Source organism: Crotalus tigris, unplaced genomic scaffold, assembly GCF_016545835.1.
Source record: "Crotalus tigris isolate CLP2741 ecotype Arizona unplaced genomic scaffold, ASM1654583v1 scf7180000024437.13266115, whole genome shotgun sequence".
NCBI lineage: Eukaryota > Metazoa > Chordata > Lepidosauria > Squamata > Viperidae > Crotalus > Crotalus tigris.
In genome coordinates, this window is record NW_024100606.1 from 4,464,209 (window position 1) to 4,486,263 (window position 22,055).

The following is a 22,055-nucleotide window of genomic DNA, read 5'->3' on the forward strand; positions in this document are numbered from 1 at the left end:
CTGGAATGGTGTTTTAGACACACAAAGGGACAAAAAAGGTTCTTCTACCCTTTTTAAACAGGCTAAATTACCTAAAGCTTTTTTTGATCTGAAAGAGGACTGGGAATTGAGAGATTACTGGCGTGAACGTAATCAAGAGGAGAGAGACTTTACCTTTTTTTCAGATAGACATCAATCTCTTTCAAGAATTGATTTTTTTTTATTACAACTGACTTATATAATAGGGTAAAGAACATAAAAAATTTTTCTAGGACATTGACGGATCATAGTCCGGTTTGGATGGAGTTGATTCATGAAAAAGAGGAGAGGAGATCCTGGAGGGTGAATGAGAACTTATTTAGACAAGAAAAGAATGTTCAAAAGTTAAAGGACTGTTTAAAGGATTATTTTGTTTTGAATATGCATAAGGGGACATCAACATCAATGGTATGGGATGCAGGTAAAGCTTTTATGCGTGGAATTTTGATAAAAATGAATAACGTTCATAGACAAAAGCAGATTCAGAAGCGTAAGGAATTGGAAGAGGAGATTAAATTAAAAGAAAAGTTTTTGATTTCAAATCCTTCAGATGAAAAGATTAAGGAATCTATAAAGCTTTTAAGAGCACAATTTAATATGTTGATGGCTGATCAATCTGCAACTAATCTTTTGTTTATGAAACAAAATACATTTTGTAATGCCAATAAACCAGGGAGATGGTTGGCTTATCAATTAAGAAAGAAACAGAGACAGAGAATAATAGATAAAATAAATTATAATGGTAAATTAGTGTATCAGAAGGAACTGATTAAGAAATCTTTTCTAGACTACTATCAAAAATTATATAAGACTACTAATGTACAAATTTCAGACATAAATAAATATTTAAGTGAGGCTAACTTTCCTAAATTGACAGAAGATCAGAAGCAAGAAATTAATGGTCCAATTACCAATGAGGAGATTGTGACGGTTATTAAGCAATTAAAATTAGGTAAAGCGCCAGGTACGGATGGCTTGACATCTATTTATAAAACTTTAGTTGAAGAGATGACTCAACCTTTAGTTGAGCTTTTTAATAATATATTGCAGGGTGCAGAGATCCCTCCATCATGGCGCAGTGCTTTTATATCCTTGATTCCAAAAGAGGATCAAGATCTTACTTTACCAAGGAATTATAGACTCTTTTAAATGTAGATTATAAGATTTTTGCAAAAATTTTAGCTAATAGGCTTATGAAGGTTGTCCATCAGCTTATACATAAGGATCAATCGGGTTTTATAACTGGCAGGTACATGAAAAATAATGCTAGACAAATTATCAACATATTAGAATATTTAGATAAGAACAACCAAGTCCCTGCAGGGCTGATATTTTTAGATGCTGAAAAAGCTTTTGATCAATTGAACTGGCATTTTATGTTAAGAGCAATTGAGGAGATGAATTTTGGAGGGAAAATATTACAAGCTTTTACTGCTATATATCAAAAGCAAATGGCACAACTTATTGTTAATGGGGGTTTGTCAGAGGTTTTTATAATAGAAAAAGGTACTAGACAGGGATGTCCTCTGTCACCTTTGCTGTTTGTTTTAACATTGGAAATTTTGTTGATTAAAATCCGAGAATCGCAGGAAATAAGAGGAATAGAAGTTAATAAAAAAGAGTACAAGTTAAGAGCTTTTGCAGATGACTTGGTGGTTACTTTATCTCAACCTACCTATTCTGTAGTTAACTTATTACAGCTGATTCGTCAATATGGACTTGTTTCGGGCTTTAAAATTAATAATAATAAGACTAAAATATTAGCTAAAAATATGACTATTCAGGACAAACAGACTTTGGCTGAGTTGACTGGTTTTGAAATTGTTGATAAGACAAAATATTTGGGGGTCACTTTATCTGTTTCTAATGAAAAATTGTTTAAGAATAATTATGAAAGGCTGTGGGCCAATGTACAGAAGGACTTGAGGAATTGGGAGAAGTTACAATTATCTCTCATGGGACGAATTGCAGTGATTAAAATGAATGTCCTGCCCAAATTTCTCTTTTTGTTTCAAATGTTACCTATTTTAAAGAACGAGGTTAATTTGAATGAATGGCAGAAAGGTATTAACAAATTTATTTGGGCAGGGAAAAAACCAAGGGTAAAGTTTAAAATTATGCAGGACTTCCGTGAGAGAGGTGGACTCAAGGTACCGAATTTGAAATTATATTATGATGCAGTGGTTTTTACGTTAATTAGTGATTGGGTAAACTTAACAAATTCAGAGATACTCCATTTGGAGGGATGGGATTTACTTTTTGGTTGGCATGCCTATTTAATATTTAATAAAAAAAGTGGATCGGGCTTTTAAATCTCATATTTTAAGGATTTCTCTACTTAGAGTCTGGAGGAAATATTATAAAAGTGATTTTAAAATACCATTATGGGCTATACCTTGGCATGCGATAGAGGGGATAAAGAGAGGTGTTAAAATGGATACGGTGTCTTATACACAATTACTTAGATGGGATGGTCTAAATTGGCAGTTAAAATCTTTGGAAGATTTGTTACATGAAAATATTACCTATTCTTGGTTTCAATATAGACAACTATTAGATAGATGGAAGATGGATCGTAATTTAGGTTTGCTTAGAGAAGATCAAAATCTTTTCAAGCAAGTAAAGGATCAAAGACAAACTCATATTAAAAGAATTTATGGGGTGCTAGTGGAACTGGATTCAGAATCAGAATTAATTAAAGATTGTATGATTAAATGGGCGCAGAATTTTGGTGAACCAGTTCTACTGGATACCTGGGAAACTATCTGGGTGAGAAATGTTAAGTTTACACAAGCCCAGAATTTAAGGGAGAATTTTTATAAAATGTTTTATAGATGGCACCTTGATCCACAAAAGATGTCTCTCATGTATCCTGACTTACAGCCTAAATGTTGGAGATGTGGCTGTTTGGATGCCACTTATTATCATATTTGGTGGTCGTGTAAAAATATAAAAGCTTTTTGGATTAAGATATGGTGGAACATTCAGAGAATTTTTAGAAAGAGGGTAAAATTTACTCCACAATTGTTTTTGCTTGGTATTGTTACTGATTGTGATGCTAAGGAGGTTATATTGATGTTGAATTTGATTACAGCCGCAAGGCTGCTAGTAGGTCAATATTGGAAGAAGGAATCTTTGCCTACTTTGCAAGAGTGGTTTTTTAAAGTATCTTATTTGGCGGAAATGGCAAAGATTTCGGCTTTCTTAAAAGAGCAAATGCAAGAGAAATTTTTTGCTGTATGGGAAAAATGGATAAATTTTATACAATTTAAATTGGATATGAAAAAATACCATTTAGCTTTTTTATAACTTGTATAAAAACTCTACTTTTTTTTCTTTGCTTTTTTTAAAAAAAAATATTTTTTTCTTTTTAAGGTTTATAATTCTTTATTCATATATATTTTATTCTTAATTATCTTATAATTTTGTTAATTTCTTTTAATTAAGCCTATATTCTGCTCTGGGAAGCTCGGGGGGAGGGAGGGGGTGATTTGGGAGGGGTTGGGGGAGGGTTGTATTGTTTTTTTTTGTCTTATTGTAGTTGTTATTGTTTTTTTCTGTCTTTGTAAAAGTTTTTAAAAAAATTTTCAATAAAGACATCTCTTACCATTTAATAATAAATCAATAATAACATATCTTCCTTGTGGGTCAGAATCAATTAACTTCGGCGATAAATCTTTCCTCACATAAATAACTACTCCTCCTTTTTTCTGCGGAGCAGAGGCTGAAAAATGTACTCCCAGCCGGGAGTTAATCAAATACTTTTGATCCTTTAAAGCAATATGAGTCTCTTGCAAACATATAACATCATTCTTATGTTGTTTCAAATAATGAAATACTTTCTTTCTTTTCTGTGGTGAATTCAAACCATTAACATTCCATGTCAGGAACTTTGCCATCTTTAGTGACCTGAAGCCTTCGGAACACTGCATGTAAATCTGCAGTCGATGACCTCTTCAGTCTTGTTCCTCCCACTGGCTCTGAGGTAACCGCTTGTGTCATAGCTCCAACATCTACCTTTTGTTGTTCTTTTTCTTTACGTTTATAGGCTGCATGAGTCATTCTCTGTTCCTTTGGGTCTACTTTTATCTCCAAACACTGCTGCATAGATTCAACCAACAATTCTTCTCCTACTAATGACATTGCTCCTACAGCCTACTGTCCTTCAGACTTGCCTTCATTTCTTTTAGATCGTGGAGATGGTGGTGTACCTGCCTTTAGAACAGAAACATAAAAATCTTTTGCTTTTAAAATTGTGTTAAGTCTGTAACATGTCCCAACATAATTCACCACTATTCCAACAAGTACATCCCATCTGAACTGAATCTGTTGTTTCTTAAGCTCCTCAGCCAAAAAAGCAAAGTCCTTTCTTTTTCTAAGAATTTTTGGAGGTATTTCTTTTAAAATTATGACATCTTGAGCTGCAATTTGAAATCTCTGATTATAAAAAGCCTGTTTAATTTCATTACAAAGTGATCTTCTGGAAAAATAAATAACCACATCTCTTGGTAAATTTCTCTGCCTCGCAATCCATGAGCTAACTCTAAAAAAAATTTCTATCTCTTTCAACATTTCTTCAGGTTCACATCCCAAAATGGAGGCTAATTCTGCTGCAATTTCTTCTTTCAGATTCTCTTGCACATTCTCCTTCAACCCTCTTATTCGCAAAGCATATTCCATATCTCTGTATTGTGACATAATAATTTCATTCTGTGCTGCATCAACATTATTTTCAACTTTTTCAACTCTGTCCTCTAATCTTTCAACACTTCCCACCACCTCATCCACACACTCATCAAGACGTTCTATAGGAGCTGCAAGTCCCTGGAGAGCCAGCACTATATCTTCTCTCATCTCATTATTTTTCTGCTCCAAAAGCTCTGCTGTCTCATGTTTAATCTGTTGTGCAGTTTTCTCCAAAGCATCCTGTAAAGCATCCTGTAAATCTTTAAGTGTGAGTGCCTGAGATGGGGGGGAGGGGGGAGGAGACTTAGGTTTAGATTGCTGTATAGTCCATATTACTGGAGAAGAAATTGAACCTTTAGGAAGAAAAGAATTCCAGGGCGTTTTGAAGCCATTTTCCAACTTTAAAAAAAACCCACTTCTCATAGCAAAATGAAATAAGGGGATAATAAAAACAAATCCCCCAAACATAAGAAAAAAGAAGCTGACTCTTTAAATAAACAAAGTCCGTTACATTGTTTAAACTTTGTTGCCAAATGAAAGTGAAAGTCTTTCTTAACAATGTCCTTTCAGACAAAGAAACGGGATTCCTCCGCCATTTTTTCCTCCCTCCTTTTGTTAAAATAATAAGTGGAGAAGATATTAATTCTTTCTTGAGTTAAAGTCCAAATCATCACAATTCTGATCCTCCTGAACAGCTCCATCTGCTTTTGATTTTACTCACAATTCTCTTTAAACAGCAGATGTGGAAGCAATGTCTAGCTTCGTTCCGAAGAACAAAGGCGTCCTGGGATGCGGAGATAATCCAGACTCCGAGGGAGTTCTCACCCTTCATCTCCCAAAAGAAAATTTTTGGGAGACTAGAGGAACTCGGCCTCTATCTGGAAAAACTCACCTTCTTCCCTTCACCCAGGAAGAAAGGTTCCAAGCCGCAAAACAGCTGATGATCGCTGTCTTTGCCGGCTTTAACGCATTCCCGAAACGGACAGTTAAGAAAAAGCCGCCATCAGCGCGGCGATCGCCACCAGAAGTTCGGGTCCAGAGGTTTTGAATTAATTAGAAGAATGTTTCCCAGGGAAACTGACAATTGTTTTTTTAAAGAAGAAATATAATAATGGGTTCTTGAAGATTTGACACTAGAGGGAACTAGAGGATAATTAATTAGTTTTGTTAACAACAACAAAGAACAGAGCAAAAAAAATCCTTAGTGGGTGTTTTTGAATATTAGTCTTCAAAATAACTTGACCACTAATGGATGAAATAACAACCTCAGGAAATTAATCAGTTCTTCTGGGGTGCCAAACTAAGGGTCCTTAAGACAATAGCTTTAACTCTTTGTCACTTGGAAATCACCACATGCTGGAAAACTAGACGTTGCTCTGAATGAAGGTAGCAAAATTATTACCAGTTCAACTGGCATTGTCCAACCTGCTGTTCGCAGAGCAGCAGCAGCATACAGAGAGGGGCATAAATAATCAATATTTAGACCACACACTCTCGATAGTTTACAACCAATTTATCAAAGATTAAAATCTAGGAAAAGTTTCCTTAGGGCGATGGAATATTTCAAAGAATTTGAATACAGAATGGATGTATGGAAAGCTACAACACTGGATAGAACCAGTAAAGGAGCTGACACCTGGGTCTGACAAAAGCTGGAAGTACGGAAACTGTTGAAGAGACTGCGCACAGATATAACAAGATCCAAAGACACTCTGAACAAATGGGGCTATCCAGTGGCTTCTGTTCTTTGTGATTGTGGTGACATACAGAAAACAACATATATGTATACCTGCCCTTTGTGTCCTGATCAGTGTACACTTGAGGACCTCATGGCAGTCGGACAGAATGCAATTAATGTTGCTAATTTCTGAGCAAGATCTGTTTAACATGTACATAATTTAATCATATTTTATATTTTAACTTTTATGTTGTGTAATATGCCTTATTTTTATTGTGATGCTTCTGATACAAATAAACAAACCACTAAATCAAACTGGCTCTATTTTATAATATAAATATTTTATGATATAAATTTGGATAACCTCCTTTCTAAATTTACTAAAGAGATCTGTTAAAGTCTTGGAGGACTTTATGAGAAGTGAAAAAAAGGGTTTATATTAGTTTTTAATCTAGTTCCTCTGGGATGCTGTGTAGCTGAACCATCACCATCTCAATCATCTTCTCCGAAAAAAGATTGGAGACCAGATGATAAATCCAGGACCACAGCCTCTTCAGCAAGGAGTACATTGTGGTTTGATGTAATGATTTAACTCTAAATACAAGGAAATGATCTGAATTTGTGAGCAAATTGCTGTTAGATGATTTTTTTCAGCTAGGTTGTTCTGAATCATGGGGATATTTTCATGGGAAAATATTGCCAGGGTTTTCTACTTCAGAATTTATTAAATTAAACAAAATGTAGAAATAAGAGCTCATTAAAATACCCTCAAGCCATCTTTGATTACCCAACTACGTCATGGTAGAAAATAGCCAGTTTTATAATATTTATGTCAATTGTTGTCAAAAGACAGAAATTATTGCTGCTGCTAGACATATATGATAAAAATTTGCTACATAATGTTTTGTTTTTAGGGAGCGGGAACTATGCCCTGCCATCTTAGACCTCTCTGACTTTGTCTTTTGTTTTACTCTTTGTGAACAGTTTATATTGTTGTATATAATTACCATCCATTAAATAATCTCTTTTGTATTATGTATCTGAAAAATACCTGAAGCAGTAAAAGAGGAAGCAAAGAAGATCTGAAAAATACAAAAAACATCTTTTGAAAATTTAATCTGTTAATTATACATCTAAATTTTAATTATATATTCAGTATATTTGGTTCACTTCTATTTTAATGCATATTCTTGCATTATGTTATAGACTCATGTCTCCATCCTATGCTAGCAACAAAGGTAATTCTAGCATTATTATAAGCTATTCTTTGACAAACTACCACATAAAGAAACCATTGCGGTTTTGCTGTTAAACACATCAGTACTTTCACAAGGTTTTGCTAGCAAACCAGTGGTAGATAACATGTAAGCCATCCAGAACTGTGAAGGGGCAGCAATAAATTTAATAAGAAAACAAACAAACTAGAAACCTCATTAAATACTGGTAATGCTTGTAAAATCAGATTTAACACCCCTTCCCATGTTTCATGTGTAGATTAACTGTGGTTTTCTTTATGTTTTTGTATACTGGGTTTTTATAAAATGAAATAGTCTTCCAGTAAGTGGATCTCCATCATCCAAAAATTTAAGAATTGCAACCACTATCAATCTTTATGACTGGCAAGAACCAACAAGGGATTAGTACTGTCTGTGTAATATATAAATGTCTTTTGCACTGAGCATTGGTGTTTTCTAGGAAAAATGGAATATGTGCTGTCTACTTATGAGAAACTATTTAAAAGCATGACATCATTGACCTACAAGATCATTCCATGCAATTCTAAATCTTGGTCCTACTCAAAAATCAATAACTATTGCTGCCAATGCTTATCTTGTTGACTATTATTCTAGACAATTTGTGCCTGGATCAATATAATAAGCATAAGGCACAGTATCTGGCAGGGCAGATATTGGAAGCAAATTCCAAAATGGAGTTTTGGCAGAATCAGTTCAAATTACAACTGTTTTATTTAATGATGTAACTTTAAGAAATGTTTAAATCAACCTAATCACCTCCTTGCAGAGGATCTAGACAGAAAAGCCTGTAAAATTCCTACAAATATTTAACTATTATATATATATATATATATATATATATATATATATATATATATATATATATATATATATATATATACACACATACATACATACATACATACATATAAAATACGAACACCAGGAGAGTATAAATATAAAAATTTATGCAAATTTTCCATATAAAAATATATGCATATTTTCCATAAAAACTCATTGGGTTGACTTTTGGCTAATAATTCTCTCTCAATCTGAGCTAATACAAAGAGAAGTTATTTTGCGGAAAAATAGGAAGGAGCCTGGGAGGTCCTGTCTTGGGCCATGAATAAAAGGTGGGATGTAAAACCTTCTTATTCTTATTCTGGTTTGTTGCACAGTCAACCAGATGTTTAGACTGGCTTTAGCATTGTCAGGTCCCCAAAGAAATGTATTTTAACCCTATGCCTATTTTCTACTTTTCTGTAACCTTTCTTTGTGGCCTGCCATTCAGTTGGGAGGGGGGAGTCCTTGGGAATGCTTTGCACTGTCTGCAGAGATTCTGAATCGAATCTCTTTCCCTTATCTGAGAGATGGTTTGCGCTTGGAACCAGAAAAAATCGAAAGTGAGAAAGACCTTGAAGAGCCCACCGAAAAGACCAGCTACCAAAACACCATGCCACCTGTGGATTGGCTGGGATTCAAATGAACACTCTGGGGGGGAGGAGTATTGAATGTTACTTTTAGTATACTGCTTCGTGGGTTTTTCTCTCAGACCTCGCCTTAATTCCCTGCTGTCAGTAGCCCCTAATAAAAGTTCCTTTTGAGACAATGCCTGTTTCAAGAGTTCTGCTTTCTTGGGTGGCTTAGCTGAGATAGGTCCTTACAGACATTTTTGTCCACCTACTGAGTCCTACAGATATGGATATTTAATGGTTTTAAAGGTATTGTCACAGGATGCAAGCTGTTTCAAGCAAAGCTGTCTTTTGCAATTGACTGGTGGTAATTTTGTTAATGCCTATGGGTGTTCAAGTGGTGCTTTAGTTATTTTGGGATTGCACCCAAGGCACCTACTACTATCAGTACTAACTTTGCTTTCTTTTGCTACCGCTGTCCTATTTCTATTTGCAGGTTTTTGTATTTTGTTATCTTCTCCAGTTGTTTCTTTTCTATTCTGCTATCTCCAGATCCTGCCACATCCACTATCCAGACTTTTTTGTCTTTTTTATCAACAGTTGCTACATCTGGGGTGTTATGTGACAGGTGCCTGTCTATTTGAATTCTAAAATCTCAGAGCACTTTAGCTTCTTCATTTTCTATTACTTTCTCTATTTTATGATCTTACCAGTTCTTGCTTGCAGGAAAATAGTATTTCTTCTGTGTGATCTTATTCCAGCAGCTAATCAGGTGATCCACTGTTTCTTCAACTTCTTTGCAGTGGTAGCACTTGCTACTTGTTGATGTCTTCTTAATTCAGGATTTGTACGCATTTGTTTTTATAACTTGGTCTTGTGCATTCACCTATTTTTCTTGGTAAGCAGAGTCTGTCAACCTCACTGCATGGATGAAGGGCATAGTTCATTGTCATTATTTTTCTTTTCCTATCCAGGGCTTTTAGTTCTGCTTGAATCCAGTCACTATTCCAGCTGTGTATCTAATGGCTGGAATTGCCCAGGAATTAATTGCCTTGATGGTATTGCCTCCATTGAGTTTGGATTTTAAGATCTTCTCTCTCTTGATGTATTCATTTCTAATCTTGTTCTTGACTTGAGTGTGTTTGACGTTATCAGCTGTTGAAGGATGCCCATGTATTTGTAGTGATTGTCTTCATCCAGACTCTTGATGTTATTTTTATAGGTCATCTTGTTTCATTCAGTTTAACTATTTTTCCCCATTTGATGGTGAACGTGGCACATTTGTTCACTTCAAACACAATATCTTGGCTGTATATATGGACAGTGTTGAGGAGGAAACTACAGCCCAATCAGCCTGATATCAACACTTGGGAAGATCCTGGAAAAGATAATCAAGCAACAGATCTGTGAATACCTAATAGAATAGAATAACAGAATAATAGAGTTGGAAGGGACCACCTGCTCAGACAAATAGTTGTCCAATCTCTTCTTAAAAACTTCCAATGTTAGAGCATCCACATCTTCTGGAGGCAAGTCGTTCCACTGATTAATTGTTCTAACTGTCAGGAAATTTCTCCTTAATTCTAGGTTGCTTCCCTCCTTGACTAGTTTCCATCCATCACTTTTTGTCCTGCCTTCAGATGCTTTGGAGAATAGGTTGACTCTCTCTTTTTTTTCTTTTCATTAAACTAAACTTACCCAATTCTTGTAACCATTCTTTATATGTTTAACTTCCAGTCCCCTGATCATCTATGTTGCTCTTCTTTTACTCTTTCTAGAAGAAAAGTTACAATCAAAAGCCAACATGGATTTGTCAAAAACAGATCATGCCAAACAAATCTTATTTCATTCTTGGCAAAGTGACTAAATTAGTGGACAAGCAAACTGCTGTAGTCATAGTATAGTTGGCTTTCAGTAAGGCATTTGATAAAGTAGACCACAACATACTTCTTGGTATGCAATAACAGATCTGTAATAATAGATTATTATTTCTTTATTTTCAATCACTGTATATTTGCAATGAGTAAATAACTCTCTTTCCAGTACCTCTGTAGCCACTGGCCCTAGTTGTTCAGTCCTGAGCCTTATAGCCCATTTTTCACCAGATGTCCAGGAATTCTAACATCTAGCACAGTCCTTGCTGACCTGTTTGATGATTGAGCAAGTCTGGGTTTCTATAATTTATGTCTCACCATATTATTTATGGGAGAGACACTGTTTGATTGATTTCTCCGATGAGAACTGTCCATTATGTTTGAACTTCTGGCATAGCTCTCATCTTCTTCAGATTACACAAGCCCCATAACCACATCCAGGTAGTGCCTCAGGGAGTTTCTTATACTTATTGCAAGACTTCATTTCATTTTAAGCTACAAAGATTTTTTTTGGTTTTGGCTTATATATTGTATGAATGCAGGTATGCCACTTATAGACATTCTTAGCACAGTATATGAATTCAACTCACTATACCTTTGTTCAACAAATCATAATGAAAACAAATGATGTGTTCATTCGATATGGAAATTCGGCCAGGGAATGAATATATGAACACACAATTTGCTGGGGAATGTTTCTACCTATGAAATATATGTCTGAATCTAAATATGTTATGTTTCCTTTAGACAATAGATAGTTGAATAATCCCATTGGATCATTTTCCGTGTTTTATTTTGTAGAGTCTCAAAGTTTATTTGACTTTTAAATCATAGGTCCTGAAGTTATCATTATTTCATATTATATGGAACAATTGTAAAGCAGATAGCAAAAAGATATAGATTACTGAGTTGTAAATGGTAGACTAGCTTTTCTGTAGGTAGTGCTTTTCAAGCATGTTTAATCATAGTAATCATATTGGTTTGGTTAATGGCTGTAGGACTGCAGTAGTAATACTTTAGTAGTAATACTTTAATGTAGACAGCACCCATTTGGAAAAGGTTGGTCTACTGTCACCCTAGTGTTCTGAACTAGGATCAACTTTTGACTCATACACATAAACCAAGACAGATGTTCGAGGAAACCAAGCTCAATTGTATTAAGTATAACCTTAGTTGTTTGTCATAGCCAATAATAAGTTAAATGAGAAAACAGCAAAGATTTTGAAATTTAGTAGAACAAAGTAGAATATGGAAGAAGTCTAAAATATTAGTGTAGGATTTACAAAAGATAAAATCACATGTGGCCTGTGAAGCGACTTGTAGGGAATCTAGTTTAAAATGCTTCACAATACTTTAGTTAAATTAGATAGATTCTAGATTTTAATCAGGAGCTATTCCACACTGTAGTTTAAGGTGTTTCTCTCTGATATTCTCCTGGCTGTTTTTTAAGACAGCTTCAGAAAGTCCAGCCCATATTGTATGGACTGTATGACAATGGAACTGGGCTGGGCTCATTTTGGATTATAGTTACTACAAGACTTGATTCTTGTGCCCCTGCTTTTTGCAACTTTTGTGCAGGCTAATCTACCCATATTTCCTTTTTCCTATTCCTTTCACAAACTTCAGGAAATAAAAAGCAATAATCTATGATGTGCTTGCTCAAGCATTTCTTAGCATCCTATCACCTTTCCTGCAATGTAAAGCTGTTTCTAAAATCCAAAGATATAAACTCTTGGATGTGTATAATTAGTTTGCAAATCCTTTCTTTTATTAGAATTAAACAGGAGCATTAATTATGTTGACAATCTCACAAGCTGTTATTGCTTCTTAGCTTTAGACCATATGGGCCAAGTAGACACATTCTAGGCCACAATATTCCCTATCTTCATTCTTCAGTGGTCTTCCCAAATTCAGGAATGCTTCCATGGTCTTATCCTGGATCACTTTAGAAGAAACAACTCTTTAAGAGCTAAATGTGTCTAACATCCATTCTGGTTCACCAGCTATTCAAATTTAACACCAAGCAAACTTCCTGCCAGCACATTAGCCCCATTTATGCATTCTTTCTCCCCATGAAAGCTTCTATGCAAGTACAATTATTTATCTCTTTAACTGAACATTTTTCCTAGGTCAAAATAACATGGGCCAATTTTGTGCCCTCAGAGTGATAAAAACATAACATAATTTCCAGTCCAATCTGAAAGATAATCTCTTGCCCTCAGAAGTACCTATGTAAGCCACTGGATCCTTGTAAAATTAAACGAGTGTCCTCCTCTCAGATAGGTCATTGTTTATTGATGTTCATTATGACAGTCCATTTTCTACACACACACACACACACACACACACACACACACACACACACACACCATCTCAGATATTCAGGATATCCTGAATTATCTTTTCATTAGTCTCCCAACAGTGATTCAGCACAACCATTCTTAAATTTGGGGTAAATGCTTTGGACAGATTTATTCTTGCTTCCAGAGATGAACCAAAGGTTTCATCTGCTATTCTCTTACTGTCCTCAGAAGCCACTGTCGGATGGAACAGATACATCCATATGCAGCACTGTGGATTACAAGCATCCAGATCCTTTGGAGGACAAAGCAGAAGTTGAAGAAAATGTGGAGAATGATGATCCACAGGAATGCTTCACTGAAGGTATCATGGTCAGAAAACAAGCTCTACTCATCAAATTTGCAGATGACACCAATTTTTTTGGGGGGGGGAATAGCTAATACTTTTTTAAAATATATTTTATTATTTTTTTATAATAATCTTTAGTACTTAGTGAACAATATGTTGTCTGGGTTCATATATTTAAAAACAATCAATAGTAATTATTTTCTATAGTTGATCAATATGTTAGTTGATAATATATTTCCTTGATCCTCTCTTCTTCCAGCAATATTCTCCTTTTGTCTACATTAAAGAAATATAATTCTTAATACTTTCAATATATATAAAGTTGGGTATAAACATTTTTCTAGTATTTATACATATAACAATAACATCAACATATAACATTTTTTCTAATCAGCTTATGTTTCAATTGTCTTTATAGAAGTCATCTTAAGTTATTATATGTCCTGTTTTCAAGATTCTTATTTAAGCTTTATTTCCCCTCAGTACTGAAACCACTCTTATCAGTCAAAATTTTCCCAAAATTCATTACTTTGAATATCCAAACTTTTCATTCAAATACACCATCTCAATATTTTTACATTTCATATATTATAAATATATTATACTGCTTATATATCTTATCCCTCTTACTATAGGGCCCCTTTTTGCCCAAACTTTATCTATTCTTTTGACCATGTTCAAACAAGTATTTAATCATATAATACACCATCTAGCAATCTTACTATAGGGCCTCTTTATATCCATACTTTAATCTTATTCAAACAGATGTTTAGTCATATAGTATTCCATCTGGTACATTGAATCACATCTCTTAAATCTAATTCTAGTCTTCTTCTTTTGCCAGGTTGTTTTCCAAATCAGTAGGTTTAGCTTGCCAGGTTGTATTTTTGTAGATATTGTTGGGGATAAAAAAGACAAATTGAGTATTCATTTTTTGTCTCCCACACTTTAATGATTCTCCTGACAACTCTTTAGTCCATTTTATTAAATCTTCTTTTTTGTCCTCAAGTTTGTTTTGAAGTCCTGGTAGATAAAACATCATTTTTATTTCCTTTATTGTAGCAAAAGTTTGTGGATTTTCTTTTGTTTGTATTAACTTATAGTTCTCTTCATTTATAGCTTTCATATTTAAGTCATTTTCCTTTGATTTGTTTTCTATTGTCTGACTTATTTGTTCATTCTTTATCGTCATTTTTTGAGCATTGTTTAATTGTGAGTTTAGGTTAGAGATATGTTCATTTATGTTATCAAAGTTGTTTTTAATCTCATCATGATTTAGACAATTGTCGTTTGAATCTGTCACAGCATTGCATATATTTTCTCCTGGAATATATTTGCTTTATCTTGAGTCATTATTCCTGCAGATCTCTGATGTCCCACACTAGGGTCTTCAGGAGGAGGTGTTTTGTGTAGTTTTCTGTCACTTTTAGATAAATATATAACATCCATTTTATCTCCCTCCAATAGGTAGTCTTTCAACGGTGCCATAATCTCTTTAATTAGTTTTATCAAACCAGCCCATCTTAAAATCTAAACAACCAAATCTTGTGTACTTATCTTTATATATAGTTTTTGTAATCCAATGCATTCCAATTATCAAAACACCACTGAAAACAGTATTTTGTAATAGTTCTTTTTTTCAAGGATCTTATGATTATCAGCTAGCCAAGATTTCAGTCCAAAGTGTTTAACCACCTGAAAACTTTCCAATGACTTCTCCTTTAGAAGATTAGCCAAAGGCCAAAGTTTTTCTTTCTCTGCAAACATTTCTTAAAAATATAGCTCAATGTGTTTATAATCCCAGAAAGTCAACAAGTTTCTAAACATATATAGTTTCACTCTGTATTAGATAGCCCAATGCTTTGTTCCCAGCTGTTTTTTGCTATTTCTGGGCATCTTGCCAAATTCTGAGTCAATGCAGCTATAGTTTTCTCTAGTCCTCCACTAGGTGTCAGTAGCTGTTCATTTCCCAACTTTTAAAGCAAAGAGTTTTCTTAGTTTTCAAATTTGTCCAGACTGTAGTATTTTAAACCTCATTTCAATATATTTTTGTTCCCCATAAGAGTTTATTTCTCCACTTCCATCTATGGGAGGGTGGGGGTGTAGTTCCCTCCCTTCTCACTTTGGGAGGATTTTTGCTTCTTGGAGATCTTTTTCAGGAAATCAGATACAAAATAGGAGAGAGAAGATTGAATTCCTCACCCAGTTTCAAGCACGCTGTTCACCATTGTTCTGGTTGGTGCCTTTGGTTGGTTGCAAGTTGGTCTGATCACCGAGGTGTGGCCAGCCTTTCTCCTGTTGGGTTAGAGGGCTTCCCTCAGATTGAGTGAGATGACTGCCATTGTTCTGCGATCATCGGGGTGCCCCTCTTTCTTTGTCACTTCTCTGGAACAACTTTAGACCCATTTAGGGTCCCCTGGCAGGGCAAAATTAGCCATGGGATGTGGAGCTCCGCAATCCCTCAACTGTGCACTATGGCACAAAACTGGAAGTTCATCGGGAAATAGCTAATACTTTAGATAATAGACTCAAGACTCAAAAAGGACCATGGTAGACTTGAACACTGGACCTTATTCAACAAAATACAATTGAGTAATGAGAAAAGTAAGGACCTACCCTTAGACAAGAAAAAACAAATTCATAGATATAGAATAGGTGGTACCTGGCTTAATAGTAGCAGTGGTAAGAGATGACTAGGTGTCCTGGTAGACCACTATTTTTATGAGCCAACAGTGTGCTGCAACTCCCACAAAAACAAATGCAGTTCTAGGTTTCATCAACAGAGAGATAGTTTCAAGATCACATGAAGTGGTAGTCTGCTTTATGCTGCACTGGTGAGACCACACTGTAAATACTTTTCCAGTTCAGTTCACCATGGTACAAAAAAGATATTGAGATCCTAGAAAGAGTGCAGAGAAGAGCAACAAAGATAATAAGTGATCTGGAGGCTAAATCATATGATGAATGATCAAGGAACTAGGTACCTCTAGTTTAATGAAGAAAGGTATTAGAGATGATATGATAGCAATCTTCCAGTAATTGAGAGGCTGTCATAGAGAAGAAAAAGAGTCAACTTATTCTCCAAAGCATAAGGGCAGGACAAGAAGCAATAGATGGGAGATTATCAGAGATCCAACCTAGAACTAAGGAGAAATTTCCTTCAAGGTCACGTCCAACCCTATTATTCTGATTTATTTATTTGTTTGTTTGTTTAATTTATATTACATTTGTTTGTCACCCATCTTGCAGCAAGGCAACTCTATCTTCTATGCTTTTCAAGTATTCTCTTCCAGTGCATGTGAAAAAGAGTGCTCCAACATAATGCTAATTATGTAAGAATTATTATTGCATAATTTTATTAATTTATGTATAAATACATAATTAATGTATAACTAATTAATCAATTGTGTATTAAGGATAATTACTATGATCCTTCTCATCTTTTTACTATCTTCTCCAATTGGTATGTTAGGATTATATTACTTTGTTGTTTGTCTGTGCACTAAGTGTTTCTGCACCGGAGAGAAATTCCATGTGTGTCCAATTACACTTGGCCAATAAAATATTCCATTCCATTCCTGTCAGGATTAGGGAGTCCCAAATTGTGTGGTCAGCATTAAAAGCATATGAGAAAATAACAAAATGTCTGTGTAATTTGCAGTGAATGAACATTGCAAATACATGGCATAGATTTAAAACAAGGTAGAGCACCTGCAGTGTTAATTGACTCTTTCTTCCCTTGCAGCCTGTATTCAAAGGTGTCCTTGCCTCTACGTTGATATCAAAACAGAAAAGGGAGCGAAGTGGTGGAATCTTCGGAGAACATGTTTCAAAATTGTGGAGCATAATTGGTTTGAGACTTTCATTATCTTTATGATTCTCCTCAGTAGTGGTGCCCTGGTGAGTGTTTCTCTTTTGCAGTGAGTTTTCCCCCTACAATAATACAAATTAGAATGAGAGTGATTTTAAATTGCTCTAATAATAAGTTTTTTCTTTAAGAATATAGGCTCCTTGATGAGTGTAGCACCAGGTAACTGCAAATAATATCCAACAAGATTTACCTTGATGATTTAGATTTCTTATAGGAATAAACTATTATGGTTAGCTAAGTGGATAATAAAGCAGTTGGCTAGAATTTTATCAGCCCAACCAGTAGCATTTTAAGAAATCAAGAAGGGATAACATCAGGACTTCAAATGATAATTTTCAAGTTCCTTGTGGCTATTTGCAACAAGCATCTGTTCACTTCTGGATCAGCTGTAGCACGGTGTGGAGTCAAAGTCTAATGGGCATGATAGATCTCTGGATGCAGAAAAAACTATTTATCTGAGGAGCAGTTGTTCCTCAGTCCATAAACAAATTATTTCAAGTTCACTAAAATGATCATTTAGTTTTATAATTTGCTAAATTATCTTTAAGTGGTAGAATATGTTTTATTGGAAATATGGCTATGGGAAATAGGAAGTAAACAAGTTGTTAAATGGCAAGTAGAAAAAGTTACATATAGGTTCTTAAAATATTTTATATAGTTCTTATGCTTATTTAATATAGTGCTCATTTAAATTTTACAAGCCTATAAACATGTTGTGTTAATTAAAAGAGTAATAAGAAGATATATCAAAGCAAGAATAAACTCACATGTCTAATATCATTATACAAGAGAAAAACAATGTTTTTTTTAAAATAGAAAAATAGCACTCAGCACTTCTGCTAAACTTCTATCCTTTCAAAAGAATGATGTACATAAAAAAACTCAAGGTAATGATATGGTTAAGATATCATCTAGATCAGTGGTTCTCAACCTTCCTAATGCCGCGACCCTTTAATACAGTTCCTCACGTTGTGGTGACCCCCAAACATAAAATTATTTTTGTTGCTACTTCATAACTGTAATTTTGCTACTGTTATGAATAGTAATGTAAATATCTGATATGCTGGATGTATTTTCATTGTTACAAATTGAACATAATTAAAGCATAGTGATTAATCACAAAAACAATATAGCAATGCTCGCTGGAGAAGCTTACTGTTCCTTGCTCAAAAATGTTGGGAGGAAGGGAAGGGGAAGGAAGGAAAGAAGATTGAAGGGGAAAGGAAGGAAATGGAAAAGGAAGGAGATTGAAGGGGAAAGGAAGGAAGGAGAAAGATTGAAGTGGAAGGGATGGAGATGGAGATGGAAGGAAGGAAGGAAGGAAGATTGAAGGGGAAAGGAAGGAGATGGAGAAGGAAGGAGATGGAAGGAAGGAAGGAGAGATTGAAGGGGAAAGAAAGGAGATGGAGAAGGAAGGAGATTGAGGGGGAAAGGAAGGAAGGAAGGAAGGAAGGAAGGAAGGAAGGAAGGAAGGAAGGAAGGAAGGAAGGAAGGAGAGATTGAAGGGAAGGGGAAGGGAAGGAGATGGATGGATGGATGGACAGATGGAAGGAAGGAAGGAAGGAAGGATTGATCTTTGGAGAGTCATGTTTTTCCAGATGGTGATGAACTGCAACTCCCAGCATTCCCCACTCTTCCACAGTGCTTTTTAGGGCTGCTGGGGATGGTAGTCCAGTAAGGTCTGGAGACACACATAGATGCCCTCCGATGGTGAGGGAGGCGGGCCGGATGGCGCAGGGGAGGCTCCGGCACGGCACGGAGGGTGGCCAGGGCAGAGCGCGGCCGGGCAACCAGGAAGCGTGGGGACCGACTCGACACTGCAGCTCAGCTCAGCCAGCAGCAGCAGTAGCGCATTGCCAGAGCAGGGTGGGAAAAGAGGGGGTGGTGGTGGCAAGTCATGAAAGCAGCATCCACACGTTCAGGATGCAAATGCCTTGGATGGTTTGGCTCCCCCACCCCTTTATTTACTGATCTGCCACAAGCTCGGGCAAACAAGCCTCAAGGAGTTCTGAACAAGCAGTTGTTTTTTTAAAAAAAAAAGCTTTAAGCAACGAGGCAGAAAGGGGAACTCGCTCACGGCTCTCTTTTTTCCCCCTTTCTTGGCTACTGGGAAGGCAGCAGCCAGAGATGCCGCTGCACAAAGGGAGACAGAGAGAGGGGCGAAGGGGAAAACCTCACTCAACTTTCGCCCTTATCAGACCGGTTCCCTTCTGGTCGAACCCCACCCACCCACCTGCCCCCTTCACCTCCTGCTACAGATTGATGCTACCCCTCGGGAGTATTTCACCAGGCTTTTTTTTTTTACATTGGCCCTGCACTTCTCCCAGACAGAAGCCAGGCAAGAGGACCTGAAAGACGCCAAGCAGGAGATTCATAGCCGTAGTGACATGGCAGTAACTGCTCTGTGATGGCTAGCGCAGCCCCGCCATGCTGCTGAGGCGGCTGCTTTCCTGTCTGCCCGAGCTGGCTGGTCAAGCCAGCATTGAGCAGAAATTCACACTAGTGTCGGTTCCTAAGACCATCAGAAATATGTGTTTTCTGATGGTCTTAGGTGACCCCTGTGAAAGCGTCGTTCGACCCCCAAAAAGGTCGCGACCCACAGGTTGAGAACCACTGATCTAGATCAAAATTTGATGTTAGGCTTATAATACTGTTGTTTTTTGCTGAAACCCTGAAATCCTTCTACTAGCAACCTAAATAATGGTGTAGGAAAGTGAACATAACATCATGGAGCAACAAGTCTCTGAGCACAGGCTTAGCAGAGATGAACTGAATGTATCCCCATGTTCTTCCTTCTGGCATCTAGAAACATTGCTTAGGTCCATCTTGGTTTCTACTTATTCACTTTAGAAGCATTCATTGCAGATTTAAGTATTAGACATTGAATATGGGATTCCCAGGAATTTTCTACATATTTCCATACCTATCTTTACAATGTCCAAATTGTTGTGTATAGTATAACTCCTGTTCAGTAATACAAAGGTATGCCCAGAAAGGTAAAGGCATGCTGTGGCTGCTTTTGCTACTTTTATGTATTGTCAAGAGGTCTCATATACTGCTCTGCTTTAATTCCCCTTTCAGGCTTTTGAAGACATCTATATAGAACGCAGACATATAATTCGCACCATCTTGGAGTATGCTGATAAGATCTTCACATATGTTTTCATTCTTGAGATGCTGCTCAAATGGATAGCCTATGGGTTCAAGGTCTATTTCACCAATGCTTGGTGCTGGCTGGACTTCCTTATTGTTGATGTAAGTTGCAGTTCTCTTTAAGTGAGCATTCTGGGAAAGATTGCCAAAGATTCCTTTGGCCTTGCATTAAATCTGATTAATCATGTGATTCTGTTAGTTTCCATTTCAAATTTTAGCCCCCTTGATTCCTTCTGATCAGGACACCATCTGTAGAACAGAATAACCAGTAGAATGCTAAACAATATATAGTTTCTTTGGTTTTGCATAGAACTGAAAAATTTTGGTTCAATACTGCTTTTCTCCCCAGCTGTTAAGGGAGGCAACAGAAAAATTGCAGACATAGCTAACATGGAAGGGAAGCGATGTGTATGGATGAATCTAAGCTAGTCAGTAATCATCCTTCTGAAAGAACCTATTCCTCATCACTGACTCTCCATCTATTAGTGTAATGAATGGCAAACTGTATATGTACACAGTCTGGATGTTGTCTGCTTAAAGAGGTACAATATTTTAACACTGGTACAGCTAAGGATAACTGTCTCACTCATGGGCTGGGCACAAGATGAAAGCAACATTATAGGGAAATGGTAGAAAATATATTGCCAATATATGTTTGAATCATGCTTATATTCAAGCAGAAAAAAGCTCAGGGGATATAGGAAATCTGACCTAAATGCCTCCAGTGTGCAAGATATAGAAGTATTCCTTTTTCTGTAATTTCTGTCATTTGTTACTACTAACATTTCATTTTTCTTTTTAACCAGGTCTCTTTAATTAGCCTAACAGCAAACTGGCTAGGCTATTCAGAGCTGGGAGCTATCAAATCCCTGAGGACACTCCGAGCATTGAGACCGCTTCGGGCATTATCCAGATTTGAAGGCATGAGAGTAAGTGTGGTATGACAGTCCATGATTTTATTTCTCCAATTTCCTTCCATGCAGTGAGCATTTTTGAGGATCCGAATATAATTCCTATAGAAAATAGCAGTAAAACTCAAGCCTGTATTTAAAGAATTTACAGTATAGGTTACCATTTTTTTCTCCATTGTATTTACATTTTGCTTTCTTTAAATGAAGCTACTATAATAAACTTGGGATAGTTCCATTTTGTTCTGAGAGATGATCACAAGCCCAAGACTATTCTAAACGTTATAAATAGATGGAGATAAAAGTTGGAGCCATTTCCTCCAGGGAATGATGATGACGATGAAGATAATGATGATTTCCAATTCTCAATGATTCTAAACAACTCACAACATTAAACCAAGAAGTTACAAAAAAAAACCCAAAAGAAAAATAAAGAAAAAACCATGGCAAGTGACCAGGGTGAAGAGTGACATTTGTCCCTTCCCTTGCCTTTACTTTCCAGAGAACAAGGAAGGGTCCCTCCTGAAACACTTCCTCCACCCTTATTCCTTCTGTGGCTAATGTAATTCTT

At 36.1% G+C, this 22,055-nt stretch overlaps 1 protein-coding gene across 2 annotated transcripts in view; it reads left to right on the forward strand.

The window, feature by feature from the left end:
• LOC120302654 (sodium channel protein type 4 subunit alpha-like) overlaps positions 1-22,055 on the forward strand; it is a 160,686-nt gene that overhangs the window by 112,895 nt on the left and 25,736 nt on the right. For both annotated transcript variants that reach the window (XM_039331422.1, XM_039331423.1), the window contains 4 exons: positions 13,435-13,567; positions 17,298-17,452; positions 20,505-20,678; positions 21,383-21,505. In XM_039331422.1, the coding sequence (XP_039187356.1) occupies positions 13,435-13,567; positions 17,298-17,452; positions 20,505-20,678; positions 21,383-21,505 (585 nt within the window). The remainder of the gene's footprint in view (positions 1-13,434; positions 13,568-17,297; positions 17,453-20,504; positions 20,679-21,382; positions 21,506-22,055) is intronic.